This window comes from Pollachius pollachius (genome assembly GCF_949987615.1).
Source record: "Pollachius pollachius genome assembly, contig: SUPER_4_unloc_1, whole genome shotgun sequence".
Taxonomy (NCBI): Eukaryota; Metazoa; Chordata; class Actinopteri; order Gadiformes; family Gadidae; genus Pollachius; species Pollachius pollachius.
The window spans coordinates 221,856-238,929 of NW_027641692.1; the positions used below are offsets into that span (position 1 = coordinate 221,856).

Below are 17,074 nucleotides of genomic sequence, written 5' to 3' on the forward strand. Positions count from 1 at the left end.
GTACAGTAACGGTAACGGCGTTGTAACGACGGAAACAGTAATTAGTTAGATTACCCCGTTACTGAAAAAATGAGTTATTTTAAACAGCGTTATTACAAACATTGAGTATAATGCTTCACATTCTTTAACCTGATACCCCCACAATAACCCTAGATATCTGGATCAAACCATTTAACCTCATACCCCCACAATAACCCTACATGTCTGGATCAAACCATTTAACCTGATACCCCCATAATAACCCTTCATGTCTGGATCAAACCATTTAACCTGATGCCCCCACAATAACCCTACATATCTGGATCAAACCATTAAACCTGAAAGTCTATTTCTACTTTTTTCTATCTCTTTTTTCCGCATGAGCCTCCTCTTTTTCAAAAATAACAGCATATTCAGTTTCAAATAAAAGTTTTTTACTGCTCTGTTTTCAAAATAAGAGTATTTTCTGTCTTCAAACTAAGAGTCTCTTACCGCCCCACAGTGTGTCGGCCAGTTCCTCCTGGTTCATCTCCATCAGGCAGAGCTTTGTGATGTCCACCACTCCCTCTATGGCGCGCCTCCTCTGCTCCTCCTTCTCACCATCCACCTCCTCCTCCTCCCTCTGACTCTCTGAGCATTGTGGGTAATCTGGGAAAAGAACCCTCCAGAGCTTCTTCAGCTCATTGTCCAGGAAAGCGTGTGCATTCTCCTCAGCCCTCTGGAACAGAACAAACATCAAGGAGAACTTTACTCTGAACTAACTGAGGACATCAGAAGCATCTGTCTTGGATTCACGTCCCGCTGGACAAGAGATGCTTTCTAATGTTCATGAAGAGCTGAAGTGAAACGTCTTGGTGGACATTTACACACCTTGATCAGCTCTGTTTTATGCTGCTGTAGAGACTGAGCACTGGTGACCTTTGACCTCTCCTGGTGTTGTCTATGGAGAACACACACACACACACACTATTATTTTCTCTTCACGTTTCTGTGATTCTCCGTCTTCCTTTGTGTTTAACCCTCGATAGGCTTTGAGTGGGAACACATCAGAATTTCACCTTGGCAGGAATCGCAGCAGCATCCAGTGGGCCCCATTATAATACACCCAGATAAAAGCCCAAATCAATTCTTGGGTTGTGTCGTCTATAAACGACGCTGCCCGGCGCTCCGCGGCTCGTCCGCTGTCTGCTTCATATTGAAGCTCAGCCCTAACCGAGTGGACTCGGACCGAGAGGGGGTCTGAAACCCACTGACCTTCTCCAAACAGCCCTTACGTGATATTGAGGCTAGCAGGTAAAGTAGAACGCACTGTGGTAGACTCTGTTGATCTAGAGATAATGTGCACAATGTTTTATTATTTAATGTTTTCACCATTGACGTATCGCTTAGTCGTAGAGTTAGTTGAACGTGACAGGGAGATTCATAGAGCGGTCAATCTTCAAAGAGACACAGCTGTGTCCAGGGGAGTCTGCTCTCTGCTGCTGGACACTAAAACAGCCTTACCCCTCCTCTCATTCGCATCATGTCAACCACATCACTAAAACAGCCTTATCCCTCCTCTCATTCACACCATGTCCACCACATCACCAAAACAGCCTTATCCCTCCTCTCATTCACACCATGTCCACCACATCACCAAAACAGCCTTATCCCTCCTCTCATTCACACCATGTCAACCACATCACTAAAACAGCCATTTTGATGTTTTAGCGCTGAAGAAACCCTCATCCATGCCTCAAATATTCACTCTTTAAGTCCTTACCTCTTCTCAATAGACTGATTTCCATCTTTAAACCTAACAGGTCGATCCATAGACCAGTCACTCTTCATGGAGACACAGCTGGGTCCAGGGGAGTCTGCTCTCTGCTGCTTCTCTGGGCTTCAACACACACACACACACACACACACACACACACACACACACACACACACACACACACACACACACACACACACACACACACGCACACACACACACACACACACACACACACACACACACACACACACACAGCTTTTCCTCAGACTAATGATGGAGTCATGATGTATCACTGCTGAGCTCTGAGATGGACAACAGTCACAGAGAGAGAGATCCTCTCCTTACCTCTTAGCTTTGCTCCGGGGGCCATGTTCCCCAGACAGAGCGGTCTTAGAGGTAGAACCCCCCTCCTCTCTCTCCTCATCCATAGTAGACTGGAGACCTGGGCACAAACACAACTCATCCATCACTTCATTTGGCTTTTGAACTTTAGCTGTTTATTGAGAAAGATCATCGTGACTGTGTCACACTAAAGCCAAAAAAGTTTTAAAAAAAATGAATTTAGTAGATTTGATTTCCTGTATTCTGGTGCATTTTGGGGATGGCCACTACCTATTACCTATTACCTACTATTCATTCAGATTCATAGCCTACATCCTGACTTGCAGGGCCTGGACAAGCTTACACTGCATATACAGACCTACTTCATGGCCATCCCACCAGCCATTGCTATTTGACCCATTGTTGTTATTCTGATATTGAGACAAATCATGATCACTGTCCTATAGCGTCCATTTTTTGTCTACTTCAAATGCAGTTAGAAATATGGGACAGTTGCTTCATTTTGTTTATATGCTACAGGCCGAAATACTTAATTAATATGTAGCTTACTTGCTCCTTTTAAGTATAACATTGCTCCAATTCCTCCACTGAAATGGGTGGACAGTGCTTACAACTCTCTGATAGTTAGCGATCTATCTCTTCTCTGCATGTAGTTGTGTTGAGCGAATGCTGCTGAGGGAGGTAGCCTATTGATTGATTCTCTGAATTGTCCAATCATGTGGTGATAACAAAAATTAAAAGCGATACCATTGGCCTGGGGCGCAGACTTGTGCGACCCGAGGGCCAATTTTCTTGCGTCAATGCAAAGCTGTCTCTGCTTGATAGACAGCAAAAAGTTAGGGAGCTTACATTGCCGTCAACGTGGCCGGCGCCCCTGACTTGGAGGAGGGCTTTATTTCAAATGACCAATAACTAGCCTCGCCCAAATCATTGACGTTCAGGCGCATTTAAATGGTTGCTGGCAGTGGAAAGTACGGTCTATCACACAATTAAACGAGGATAAGCGCTTTGTATTTTTGTTGATTGATTTCGTATTTATAATAGTTGATTCATAGTTAGCAGATATATTCAAGTGAATATTTCACGGAGGGGCGGCGCCCTAGCGCCCTCTATTGACCAACCGCCACTGATAGTAATAATGACTGTGAATCAGTATAAAGTGATTTGCTATGCTGATACAACAAGACAGGGTTGCATCACTTCCAATGAGTCATTCTGCTGTTGGTCTGCATTATAATGATTAATGATATTTAACCTGATAGACCCACAATAACCCTACATATTTGGGTCAAACCATTTAACCTGATACCCCACAATAACCCTACATATCTGGATTAAACCATTTAACCTAATGCCCCACAATAACCCTACATATCTGGATCAAACCATTTAACCTGATACCCCCACAATAACCCTACATATCTGGATCAAACCATTTAACCTGATAACCCTACATATCTGGATCAAACCATTTAACCTGATAACCCTACATATCTGGATCAAACCATTTAACCTGATACCCCCACCATAAGCCTACATATATGGACGAAACCATTTACCGGATACCCATTAACCCTAAACCATTTAACCCCAAAGAGGAAAGATACTGCTCCATAAAAATATAATTTCTTCTATTTTTTCAAGACAAGATCTCTTTTGCCCTTCAAAATAATAGTCTCCTCTGTCTTCAAAGTAAAAGTCTCTTACCGCCCCCCAGCTCTGTTTGATGCTGCTGTACAGACTGAGCACTGGTGACCTTTGACCTCTCCTGGTGTCTGTGGAGAACATACACACACACACACACACACACACACACACACACACACTCTCTCTCTCTATTATATTTTCCCTGACTTGTAAACATCTTTATTAGTAGGATCTGATAACAACCAACTCATCATCTGTTTTAAACTTCTACCTCTCGTCCCTGGAGGGGCGTCCATCAACAGGTTGTTCCATAGAGTGGTCACTCTTCAAGGAGACGCAGCTGGGTCCAGGGGAGTCTGCTCTCTGCTGCTGCTCTGGCCTTCAACACCCCCCCACACACACACACACACACACACACACACAGCTTTTACTCACACTGCAGTTTTTATGCTGACAAGATCATTCTTCTTATTAGGCAGTTTTTACTTGAGAGCATTTCACTTGTTTCAAGCTTTTAAGTCCTTATTTATCTTGATTAGATATTATAAATCATAACTGAGATGTTATTACTCGCTCTGAGTATCCTAATGCTTGAAACTAGAATCACAGAATAGAATTATAAATCAGTTTGATCAACATTGACGTACCAAACTGCTTTGTCAAAGTCATAGTCTAATTTAAGCATGTTATCTTTTCCTTCGCTGATATTAAGGACACACAATGACCAAATGGAAGTCACTGTTTAACTGTCAATCTTGACCACAGACAGCAGTCATGCTGACCAAACAAAGTAGCGAAAAAGACAGAACCCTGTTCATATCAGAGGAGCATTAATGCTCCTCAGATTTATTTCTCAGTTCAGAGTTCTTTGTTGGGCTGTCCACGTTGTGTTTTAAATGAGGCCAACATCAGGTTCCAGTGGGTGTGTGTCATACTTGGAACTGATCCGCATATGGATAATAACAATAACAAAGCCGTCACACGAAGCACGCATGGAAATCAAATATGGAGGCCCATGAATACTGATACTACATCAAGTAGGGCTGCTGTGATGACGTCAGCAGCTTTAAGATCCGCTCATCTGTCCGAATCGCTTAGGACAGAGTTTCAGCCTCATAATTCAGAAGACACACAGCTTCTGTAGTCTTGGAGTAGCCTACGAACAAGCTGGTTTGAACTTTGAGTTTGGATGAAATTACACGGCAGGACTTGAGGCTATTTAAGAGAAAACACACATGTGCTGTAGTCGGTGAAAGATCGCAGAGTGCTGTTCACACCGCTCTAAATTAAATTGGATCAGTCACCTTTCAGCAAAACAATTTGGCAACTCTTGCTTGCAGTGTGACAAGGTCAATCCTAGCCTTTTACCACCATAACATTTCCCGCCTCCGCCCCCCCGATCCTCCACCGCTGAAGAAGCCCCCTCCATGTCTGACCGGTCACTCTCTAAGTTCTCACCTCTTCCCAATAGACTGATTTCCATCTTTACATTTAGAATGTAGATCCATAGAGTGGTCACTCTTCATGGAGACACAGCTGGGTCCAGTGGAGTCTGCTCTCTGCTAAATATTTGATCAAAATACTGCTGGTAGCGAGCAAGAAAGCTATCACCAGACATTGGTGTAAAGAAACACCACCAACAAAGACTCATTGGTTTACTATTGTTGAAGAGATAGCTGTAGATATGGAGAAACTGACACACAAACTGAGACTTCAAGAAACACAATTCGACTGTAAATGGGAAAAATGGGCACTTTACAGGACTCAAAAGAAGACATCGGATTGGAACAGTAGTACATAATTACAAACTCAGGATATGAGAATATGAAGGTACATCCCAGGCAGGTTTTTCTTGTTTTCTTGTTTTTTGTTTTTCTTTCTTGTTTTATTTTATTTTATTTGTATTTTTATTTTTATTTCTATAGCCATTCCATTTGTTGATGTTGATATAATGTTGTCATGTTACTGGGAAAAACTGTCAATAAAGATCTAAGTGATAAAAAAAAAAAAAAATGTAAATGTAAATATTACACCCAGATAAAAGCCCAAATCAATTCTTGGGTTGTGTCGTCTATAAACGACGCTGCCCGGCGCTCCGCGGCTCGTCCGCTGTCTGCTTCATATTGAAGCTCAGCCCTAACCGAGTGGACTCGGACCGAGAGGGGGTCTGAAACCCACTGACCTTCTCCAAACAGCCCTTACGTGATATTGAGGCTAGCAGGTAAAGTAGAACGCACTGTGGTAGACTCTGTTGATCTAGAGATAATGTGCACAATGTTTTATTATTTAATGTTTTCACCATTGACGTATCGCTTAGTCGTAGAGTTAGTTGAACGTGACAGGGAGATTCATAGAGCGGTCAATCTTCAAAGAGACACAGCTGTGTCCAGGGGAGTCTGCTCTCTGCTGCTGGACACTAAAACAGCCTTACCCCTCCTCTCATTCGCATCATGTCAACCACATCACTAAAACAGCCTTATCCCTCCTCTCATTCACACCATGTCCACCACATCACCAAAACAGCCTTATCCCTCCTCTCATTCACACCATGTCCACCACATCACCAAAACAGCCTTATCCCTCCTCTCATTCACACCATGTCAACCACATCACTAAAACAGCCATTTTGATGTTTTAGCGCTGAAGAAACCCTCATCCATGCCTCAAATATTCACTCTTTAAGTCCTTACCTCTTCTCAATAGACTGATTTCCATCTTTAAACCTAACAGGTCGATCCATAGACCAGTCACTCTTCATGGAGACACAGCTGGGTCCAGGGGAGTCTGCTCTCTGCTGCTTCTCTGGGCTTCAACACACACACACACACACGCACGCACGCACGCACGCACGCACGCACGCACGCACGCACGCACGCACGCACGCACACACACACACACACACACACACACACACACACACACACACACACACACACACACACACACACACACACACACACACACACACACAGCTTTTCCTCAGACTAATGATGGAGTCATGATGTATCACTGCTGAGCTCTGAGATGGACAACAGTCACAGAGAGAGAGATCCTCTCCTTACCTCTTAGCTTTGCTCCGGGGGCCATGTTCCCCAGACAGAGCGGTCTTAGAGGTAGAACCCCCCTCCTCTCTCTCCTCATCCATAGTAGACTGGAGACCTGGGCACAAACACAACTCATCCATCACTTCATTTGGCTTTTGAACTTTAGCTGTTTATTGAGAAAGATCATCGTGACTGTGTCACACTAAAGCCAAAAAAGTTTTAAAAAAAATGAATTTAGTAGATTTGATTTCCTGTATTCTGGTGCATTTTGGGGATGGCCACTACCTATTACCTATTACCTACTATTCATTCAGATTCATAGCCTACATCCTGACTTGCAGGGCCTGGACAAGCTTACACTGCATATACAGACCTACTTCATGGCCATCCCACCAGCCATTGCTATTTGACCCATTGTTGTTATTCTGATATTGAGACAAATCATGATCACTGTCCTATAGCGTCCATTTTTTGTCTACTTCAAATGCAGTTAGAAATATGGGACAGTTGCTTCATTTTGTTTATATGCTACAGGCCGAAATACTTAATTAATATGTAACTTACTTGCTCCTTTTAAGTATAACATTGCTCCAATTCCTCCACTGAAATGGGTGGACAGTGCTTACAACTCTCTGATAGTTAGCGATCTATCTCTTCTCTACATGTAGTTGTGTTGAGCGAATGCTGCTGAGGGAGGTAGCCTATTGATTGATTCTCTGAATTGTCCAATCATGTGGTGATAACAAAAATTAAAAGCGATACCATTGGCCTGGGGCGCAGACTTGTGCGACCCGAGTGCCAATTTTCTTGCGTCAATGAAAAGCTGTCTCTGCTTGATAGACAGCAAAAAGTAAGCGAGCTTACATTGCCGTCAACGTGGCCGGCGCCCCTGACTTGGAGGAGGGCTTTATTTCAAATGACCAATAACTAGCCTCGCCCAAATCATTGACGTTCAGGCGCATTTAAATGGTTGCTGGCAGTGGAAAGTACGGTCTATCACACAATTAAACGAGGATAAGCGCTTTGTATTTTTGTTGATTGATTTCGTATTTATAATAGTTGATTCATAGTTAGCAGATATATTCAAGTGAATATTTCACGGAGGGGCGGCGCCCTAGCGCCCTCTATTGACCAACCGCCACTGATAGTAATAATGACAGTGAATCAGTATAAAGTGATTTGCTATGCTGATACAACAAGAAAGGGTTGCATCACTTCCAATGAGTCATTCTGCTGTTGGTCTGCATTATAATGATTAATGATATTTAACCTGATGGACCCACAATAACCCTACATATCTGGATTAAACCATTTAACCTAATGCCCCACAATAACCCTACATATCTGGATCAAACCATTTAACCTGATACCCCCACAATAACCCTACATATCTGGATCAAATCATTTAACCTGATACCCCCACAATAACCCTACATATCTGGATCAAACCATTTAACCTGATAACCCTACATATCTGGATCAAACCATTTAACCTGATAACCCTACATATCTGGATCAAACCATTTAACCTGATACCCCCACCATAAGCCTACATATATGGACGAAACCATTTACCGGATACCCATTAACCCTAAACCATTTAACCCCAAAGAGGAAAGATACTGCTCCATAAAAATATAATTTCTTCTATTTTTTCAAGACAAGATCTCTTTTGCCCTTCAAAATAATAGTCTCTTACCGCCCCCCAGCTCTGTTTGATGCTGCTGTACACACTGAGCACTGGTGACCTTTGACCTCTCCTGGTGTCTGTGGAGAACACACACACACACACACACACACACACACACACAAACACACACACACACACACACTCTCTCTCTATTATATTTTCCCTGACTTGTAAACATCTTTATTAGTAGGATCTGATAACAACCAACTCATCATCTGTTTTAAACTTCTACCTCTCGTCCCTGGAGGGGCGTCCATCAACAGGTTGTTCCATAGACTGGTCACTCTTCAAGGAGACGCAGCTGGGTCCAGGGGACTCTGCTCTCTGCTGCTGCTCTGGCCTTCAACACCCCCCCACACACACACACACACACACACACACACACACACACACACACACACACACACAGCTTTTACTCACACTGCAGTTTTTATGCTGACAAGATCATTCTTCTTATTAGGCAGTTTTTACTTGAGAGCATTTCACTTGTTTCAAGCTTTTAAGTCCTTATTTATCTTGATTAGATATTATAAATCATAACTGAGATGTTATTACTCGCTCTGAGTATCCTAATGCTTGAAACTAGAATCACAGAATAGAATTATAAATCAGTTTGATCAACATTGACGTACCAAACTGCTTTGTCAAAGTCATAGTCTAATTTAAGCATGTTATCTTTTCCTTCGCTGATATTAAGGACACACAATGACCAAATGGAAGTCACTGTTTAACTGTCAATCTTGACCACAGACAGCAGTCATGCTGACCAAACAAAGTAGCGAAAAAGACAGAACCCTGTTCATATCAGAGGAGCATTAATGCTCCTCAGATTTATTTCTCAGTTCAGAGTTCTTTGTTTGGCTGTCCACGTTGTGTTTTAAATGAGGCCAACATCAGGTTCCAGTGGGTGTGTGTCATACTTGGAACTGATCCGCATATGGATAATAACAATAACAAAGCCGTCACACGAAGCACGCATGGAAATCAAATATGGAGGCCCATGAATACTGATACTACATCAAGTAGGGCTGCTGTGATGACGTCAGCAGCTTTAAGATCCGCTCATCTGTCCGAATCGCTTAGGACAGAGTTTCAGCCTCATAATTCAGAAGACACACAGCTTCTGTAGTCTTGGAGTAGCCTACGAACAAGCTGGTTTGAACTTTGAGTTTGGATGAAATTACACGGCAGGACTTGAGGCTATTTAAGAGAAAACACACATGTGCTGTAGTCGGTGAAAGATCGCAGAGTGCTGTTCACACCGCTCTAAATTAAATTGGATCAGTCACCTTTCAGCAAAACAATTTGGCAACTCTTGCTTGCAGTGTGACAAGGTCAATCCTAGCCTTTTACCACCATAACATTTCCCGCCTCCGCCCCCCCGATCCTCCACCGCTGAAGAAGCCCCCTCCATGTCTGACCGGTCACTCTCTAAGTTCTCACCTCTTCCCAATAGACTGATTTCCATCTTTACATTTAGAATGTAGATCCATAGAGTGGTCACTCTTCATGGAGACACAGCTGGGTCCAGTGGAGTCTGCTCTCTGCTAAATATTTGATCAAAATACTGCTGGTAGCGAGCAAGAAAGCTATCACCAGACATTGGTGTAAAGAAACACCACCAACAAAGACTCATTGGTTTACTATTGTTGAAGAGATAGCTGTAGATATGGAGAAACTGACACACAAACTGAGACTTCAAGAAACACAATTCGACTGTAAATGGGAAAAATGGGCACTTTACAGGACTCAAAAGAAGACATCGGATTGGAACAGTAGTACATAATTACAAACTCAGGATATGAGAATATGAAGGTACATCCCAGGCAGGTTTTTCTTGTTTTCTTGTTTTTTGTTTTTCTTTCTTGTTTTATTTTATTTTATTTGTATTTTTATTTTTATTTCTATAGCCATTCCATTTGTTGATGTTGATATAATGTTGTCATGTTACTGGGAAAAACTGTCAATAAAGATCTAAGTGATAAAAAAAAAAAAAAATGTAAATGTAAATATTACACCCAGATAAAAGCCCAAATCAATTCTTGGGTTGTGTCGTCTATAAACGACGCTGCCCGGCGCTCCGCGGCTCGTCCGCTGTCTGCTTCATATTGAAGCTCAGCCCTAACCGAGTGGACTCGGACCGAGAGGGGGTCTGAAACCCACTGACCTTCTCCAAACAGCCCTTACGTGATATTGAGGCTAGCAGGTAAAGTAGAACGCACTGTGGTAGACTCTGTTGATCTAGAGATAATGTGCACAATGTTTTATTATTTAATGTTTTCACCATTGACGTATCGCTTAGTCGTAGAGTTAGTTGAACGTGACAGGGAGATTCATAGAGCGGTCAATCTTCAAAGAGACACAGCTGTGTCCAGGGGAGTCTGCTCTCTGCTGCTGGACACTAAAACAGCCTTACCCCTCCTCTCATTCGCATCATGTCAACCACATCACTAAAACAGCCTTATCCCTCCTCTCATTCACACCATGTCCACCACATCACCAAAACAGCCTTATCCCTCCTCTCATTCACACCATGTCCACCACATCACCAAAACAGCCTTATCCCTCCTCTCATTCACACCATGTCAACCACATCACTAAAACAGCCATTTTGATGTTTTAGCGCTGAAGAAACCCTCATCCATGCCTCAAATATTCACTCTTTAAGTCCTTACCTCTTCTCAATAGACTGATTTCCATCTTTACATTTAGAATGTAGATCCATAGAGTGGTCACTCTTCATGGAGACACAGCTGGGTCCAGTGGAGTCTGCTCTCTGCTAAATATTTGATCAAAATACTGCTGGTAGCGAGCAAGAAAGCTATCACCAGACATTGGTGTAAAGAAACACCACCAACAAAGACTCATTGGTTTACTATTGTTGAAGAGATAGCTGTAGATATGGAGAAACTGACACACAAACTGAGACTTCAAGAAACACAATTCGACTGTAAATGGGAAAAATGGGCACTTTACAGGACTCAAAAGAAGACATCGGATTGGAACAGTAGTACATAATTACAAACTCAGGATATGAGAATATGAAGGTACATCCCAGGCAGGTTTTTCTTGTTTTCTTGTTTTTTGTTTTTCTTTCTTGTTTTATTTTATTTTATTTGTATTTTTATTTTTATTTCTATAGCCATTCCATTTGTTGATGTTGATATAATGTTGTCATGTTACTGGGAAAAACTGTCAATAAAGATCTAAGTGATAAAAAAAAAAAAAAATGTAAATGTAAATATTACACCCAGATAAAAGCCCAAATCAATTCTTGGGTTGTGTCGTCTATAAACGACGCTGCCCGGCGCTCCGCGGCTCGTCCGCTGTCTGCTTCATATTGAAGCTCAGCCCTAACCGAGTGGACTCGGACCGAGAGGGGGTCTGAAACCCACTGACCTTCTCCAAACAGCCCTTACGTGATATTGAGGCTAGCAGGTAAAGTAGAACGCACTGTGGTAGACTCTGTTGATCTAGAGATAATGTGCACAATGTTTTATTATTTAATGTTTTCACCATTGACGTATCGCTTAGTCGTAGAGTTAGTTGAACGTGACAGGGAGATTCATAGAGCGGTCAATCTTCAAAGAGACACAGCTGTGTCCAGGGGAGTCTGCTCTCTGCTGCTGGACACTAAAACAGCCTTACCCCTCCTCTCATTCGCATCATGTCAACCACATCACTAAAACAGCCTTATCCCTCCTCTCATTCACACCATGTCCACCACATCACCAAAACAGCCTTATCCCTCCTCTCATTCACACCATGTCCACCACATCACCAAAACAGCCTTATCCCTCCTCTCATTCACACCATGTCAACCACATCACTAAAACAGCCATTTTGATGTTTTAGCGCTGAAGAAACCCTCATCCATGCCTCAAATATTCACTCTTTAAGTCCTTACCTCTTCTCAATAGACTGATTTCCATCTTTAAACCTAACAGGTCGATCCATAGACCAGTCACTCTTCATGGAGACACAGCTGGGTCCAGGGGAGTCTGCTCTCTGCTGCTTCTCTGGGCTTCAACACACACACACACACACACACACACACACACACACACACACACACACACACACACGCACACACACACGCACACACACACACACACACACACACACACACACACACACACACACACACACACACACACACACACACAGCTTTTCCTCAGACTAATGATGGAGTCATGATGTATCACTGCTGAGCTCTGAGATGGACAACAGTCACAGAGAGAGAGATCCTCTCCTTACCTCTTAGCTTTGCTCCGGGGGCCATGTTCCCCAGACAGAGCGGTCTTAGAGGTAGAACCCCCCTCCTCTCTCTCCTCATCCATAGTAGACTGGAGACCTGGGCACAAACACAACTCATCCATCACTTCATTTGGCTTTTGAACTTTAGCTGTTTATTGAGAAAGATCATCGTGACTGTGTCACACTAAAGCCAAAAAAGTTTTAAAAAAAATGAATTTAGTAGATTTGATTTCCTGTATTCTGGTGCATTTTGGGGATGGCCACTACCTATTACCTATTACCTACTATTCATTCAGATTCATAGCCTACATCCTGACTTGCAGGGCCTGGACAAGCTTACACTGCATATACAGACCTACTTCATGGCCATCCCACCAGCCATTGCTATTTGACCCATTGTTGTTATTCTGATATTGAGACAAATCATGATCACTGTCCTATAGCGTCCATTTTTTGTCTACTTCAAATGCAGTTAGAAATATGGGACAGTTGCTTCATTTTGTTTATATGCTACAGGCCGAAATACTTAATTAATATGTAGCTTACTTGCTCCTTTTAAGTATAACATTGCTCCAATTCCTCCACTGAAATGGGTGGACAGTGCTTACAACTCTCTGATAGTTAGCGATCTATCTCTTCTCTGCATGTAGTTGTGTTGAGCGAATGCTGCTGAGGGAGGTAGCCTATTGATTGATTCTCTGAATTGTCCAATCATGTGGTGATAACAAAAATTAAAAGCGATACCATTGGCCTGGGGCGCAGACTTGTGCGACCCGAGGGCCAATTTTCTTGCGTCAATGCAAAGCTGTCTCTGTTTGATAGACAGCAAAAAGTTAGGGAGCTTACATTGCCGTCAACGTGGCCGGCGCCCCTGACTTGGAGGAGGGCTTTATTTCAAATGACCAATAACTAGCCTCGCCCAAATCATTGACGTTCAGGCGCATTTAAATGGTTGCTGGCAGTGGAAAGTACGGTCTATCACACAATTAAACGAGGATAAGCGCTTTGTATTTTTGTTGATTGATTTCGTATTTATAATAGTTGATTCATAGTTAGCAGATATATTCAAGTGAATATTTCACGGAGGGGCGGCGCCCTAGCGCCCTCTATTGACCAACCGCCACTGATAGTAATAATGACTGTGAATCAGTATAAAGTGATTTGCTATGCTGATACAACAAGACAGGGTTGCATCACTTCCAATGAGTCATTCTGCTGTTGGTCTGCATTATAATGATTAATGATATTTAACCTGATAGACCCACAATAACCCTACATATTTGGGTCAAACCATTTAACCTGATACCCCACAATAACCCTACATATCTGGATTAAACCATTTAACCTAATGCCCCACAATAACCCTACATATCTGGATCAAACCATTTAACCTGATACCCCCACAATAACCCTACATATCTGGATCAAATCATTTAACCTGATACCCCCACAATAACCCTACATATCTGGATCAAACCATTTAACCTGATAACCCTACATATCTGGATCAAACCATTTAACCTGATACCCCCACCATAAGCCTACATATATGGACGAAACCATTTACCGGATACCCATTAACCCTACACCATTTAACCCCACAGAGGAAAGATACTGCTCCTTAAAAATATAATTTATTCTCTTTTTTCAAGACAAGATCTCTTTTGCCCTTCAAAATAATAGTCTCCTCTGTCTTCAAAGTAAAAGTCTCTTACCGCCCCCCAGCTCTGTTTGATGCTGCTGTACAGACTGAGCACTGGTGACCTTTGACCTCTCCTGGTGTCTGTGGAGAACACACACACACACACACACACACACACACACACACACACACACACACACACACACACACACTCTCTCTCTATTATATTTTCCCTGACTTGTAAACATCTTTATTAGTAGGATCTGATAACAACCAACTCATCATCTGTTTTAAACTTCTACCTCTCGTCCCTGGAGGGGCGTCCATCAACAGGTTGTTCCATAGAGTGGTCACTCTTCAAGGAGACGCAGCTGGGTCCAGGGGAGTCTGCTCTCTGCTGCTGCTCTGGCCTTCAACACCCCCCCACACACACACACACACACACACACACACACACACACACACACACACAGCTTTTACTCACACTGCAGTTTTTATGCTGACAAGATCATTCTTCTTATTAGGCAGTTTTTACTTGAGAGCATTTCACTTGTTTCAAGCTTTTAAGTCCTTATTTATCTTGATTAGATATTATAAATCATAACTGAGATGTTATTACTCGCTCTGAGTATCCTAATGCTTGAAACTAGAATCACAGAATAGAATTATAAATCAGTTTGATCAACATTGACGTACCAAACTGCTTTGTCAAAGTCATAGTCTAATTTAAGCATGTTATCTTTTCCTTCGCTGATATTAAGGACACACAATGACCAAATGGAAGTCACTGTTTAACTGTCAATCTTGACCACAGACAGCAGTCATGCTGACCAAACAAAGTAGCGAAAAAGACAGAACCCTGTTCATATCAGAGGAGCATTAATGCTCCTCAGATTTATTTCTCAGTTCAGAGTTCTTTGTTTGGCTGTCCACGTTGTGTTTTAAATGAGGCCAACATCAGGTTCCAGTGGGTGTGTGTCATACTTGGAACTGATCCGCATATGGATAATAACAATAACAAAGCCGTCACACGAAGCACGCATGGAAATCAAATATGGAGGCCCATGAATACTGATACTACATCAAGTAGGGCTGCTGTGATGACGTCAGCAGCTTTAAGATCCGCTCATCTGTCCGAATCGCTTAGGACAGAGTTTCAGCCTCATAATTCAGAAGACACACAGCTTCTGTAGTCTTGGAGTAGCCTACGAACAAGCTGGTTTGAACTTTGAGTTTGGATGAAATTACACGGCAGGACTTGAGGCTATTTAAGAGAAAACACACATGTGCTGTAGTCGGTGAAAGATCGCAGAGTGCTGTTCACACCGCTCTAAATTAAATTGGATCAGTCACCTTTCAGCAAAACAATTTGGCAACTCTTGCTTGCAGTGTGACAAGGTCAATCCTAGCCTTTTACCACCATAACATTTCCCGCCTCCGCCCCCCCGATCCTCCACCGCTGAAGAAGCCCCCTCCATGTCTGACCGGTCACTCTCTAAGTTCTCACCTCTTCCCAATAGACTGATTTCCATCTTTACATTTAGAATGTAGATCCATAGAGTGGTCACTCTTCATGGAGACACAGCTGGGTCCAGTGGAGTCTGCTCTCTGCTAAATATTTGATCAAAATACTGCTGGTAGCGAGCAAGAAAGCTATCACCAGACATTGGTGTAAAGAAACACCACCAACAAAGACTCATTGGTTTACTATTGTTGAAGAGATAGCTGTAGATATGGAGAAACTGACACACAAACTGAGACTTCAAGAAACACAATTCGACTGTAAATGGGAAAAATGGGCACTTTACAGGACTCAAAAGAAGACATCGGATTGGAACAGTAGTACATAATTACAAACTCAGGATATGAGAATATGAAGGTACATCCCAGGCAGGTTTTTCTTGTTTTCTTGTTTTTTGTTTTTCTTTCTTGTTTTATTTTATTTTATTTGTATTTTTATTTTTATTTCTATAGCCATTCCATTTGTTGATGTTGATATAATGTTGTCATGTTACTGGGAAAAACTGTCAATAAAGATCTAAGTGATAAAAAAAAAAAAAAATGTAAATGTAAATATTACACCCAGATAAAAGCCCAAATCAATTCTTGGGTTGTGTCGTCTATAAACGACGCTGCCCGGCGCTCCGCGGCTCGTCCGCTGTCTGCTTCATATTGAAGCTCAGCCCTAACCGAGTGGACTCGGACCGAGAGGGGGTCTGAAACCCACTGACCTTCTCCAAACAGCCCTTACGTGATATTGAGGCTAGCAGGTAAAGTAGAACGCACTGTGGTAGACTCTGTTGATCTAGAGATAATGTGCACAATGTTTTATTATTTAATGTTTTCACCATTGACGTATCGCTTAGTCGTAGAGTTAGTTGAACGTGACAGGGAGATTCATAGAGCGGTCAATCTTCAAAGAGACACAGCTGTGTCCAGGGGAGTCTGCTCTCTGCTGCTGGACACTAAAACAGCCTTACCCCTCCTCTCATTCGCATCATGTCAACCACATCACTAAAACAGCCTTATCCCTCCTCTCATTCACACCATGTCCACCACATCACCAAAACAGCCTTATCCCTCCTCTCATTCACACCATGTCCACCACATCACCAAAACAGCCTTATCCCTCCTCTCATTCACACCATGTCAACCACATCACTAAAACAGCCATTTTGATGTTTTAGCGCTGAAGAAACCCTCATCCATGCCTC

General features: G+C 42.6%; 1 protein-coding gene across 3 annotated transcripts in view; it reads right to left on the reverse strand.

Annotated features, from left to right (window-relative positions):
- LOC307075424 (uncharacterized protein) overlaps positions 1-17,074 on the reverse strand; it is a 218,095-nt gene that overhangs the window by 159,373 nt on the left and 41,648 nt on the right. For all 3 annotated transcript variants that reach the window (XM_079759124.1, XM_079759126.1, XM_079759125.1), the window contains exons 17-30: positions 14,663-14,770; positions 14,434-14,501; positions 12,719-12,815; positions 12,369-12,485; positions 8,694-8,801; positions 8,471-8,538; positions 6,790-6,886; positions 6,418-6,534; positions 3,999-4,106; positions 3,788-3,855; positions 2,084-2,180; positions 1,742-1,858; positions 850-919; positions 472-697 (exon numbers count right to left, since the gene is read on the reverse strand). In XM_079759124.1, the coding sequence (XP_079615250.1) occupies positions 472-697; positions 850-919; positions 1,742-1,858; positions 2,084-2,180; positions 3,788-3,855; positions 3,999-4,106; positions 6,418-6,534; positions 6,790-6,886; positions 8,471-8,538; positions 8,694-8,801; positions 12,369-12,485; positions 12,719-12,815; positions 14,434-14,501; positions 14,663-14,770 (1,466 nt within the window). The remainder of the gene's footprint in view (positions 1-471; positions 698-849; positions 920-1,741; positions 1,859-2,083; positions 2,181-3,787; positions 3,856-3,998; positions 4,107-6,417; positions 6,535-6,789; positions 6,887-8,470; positions 8,539-8,693; positions 8,802-12,368; positions 12,486-12,718; positions 12,816-14,433; positions 14,502-14,662; positions 14,771-17,074) is intronic.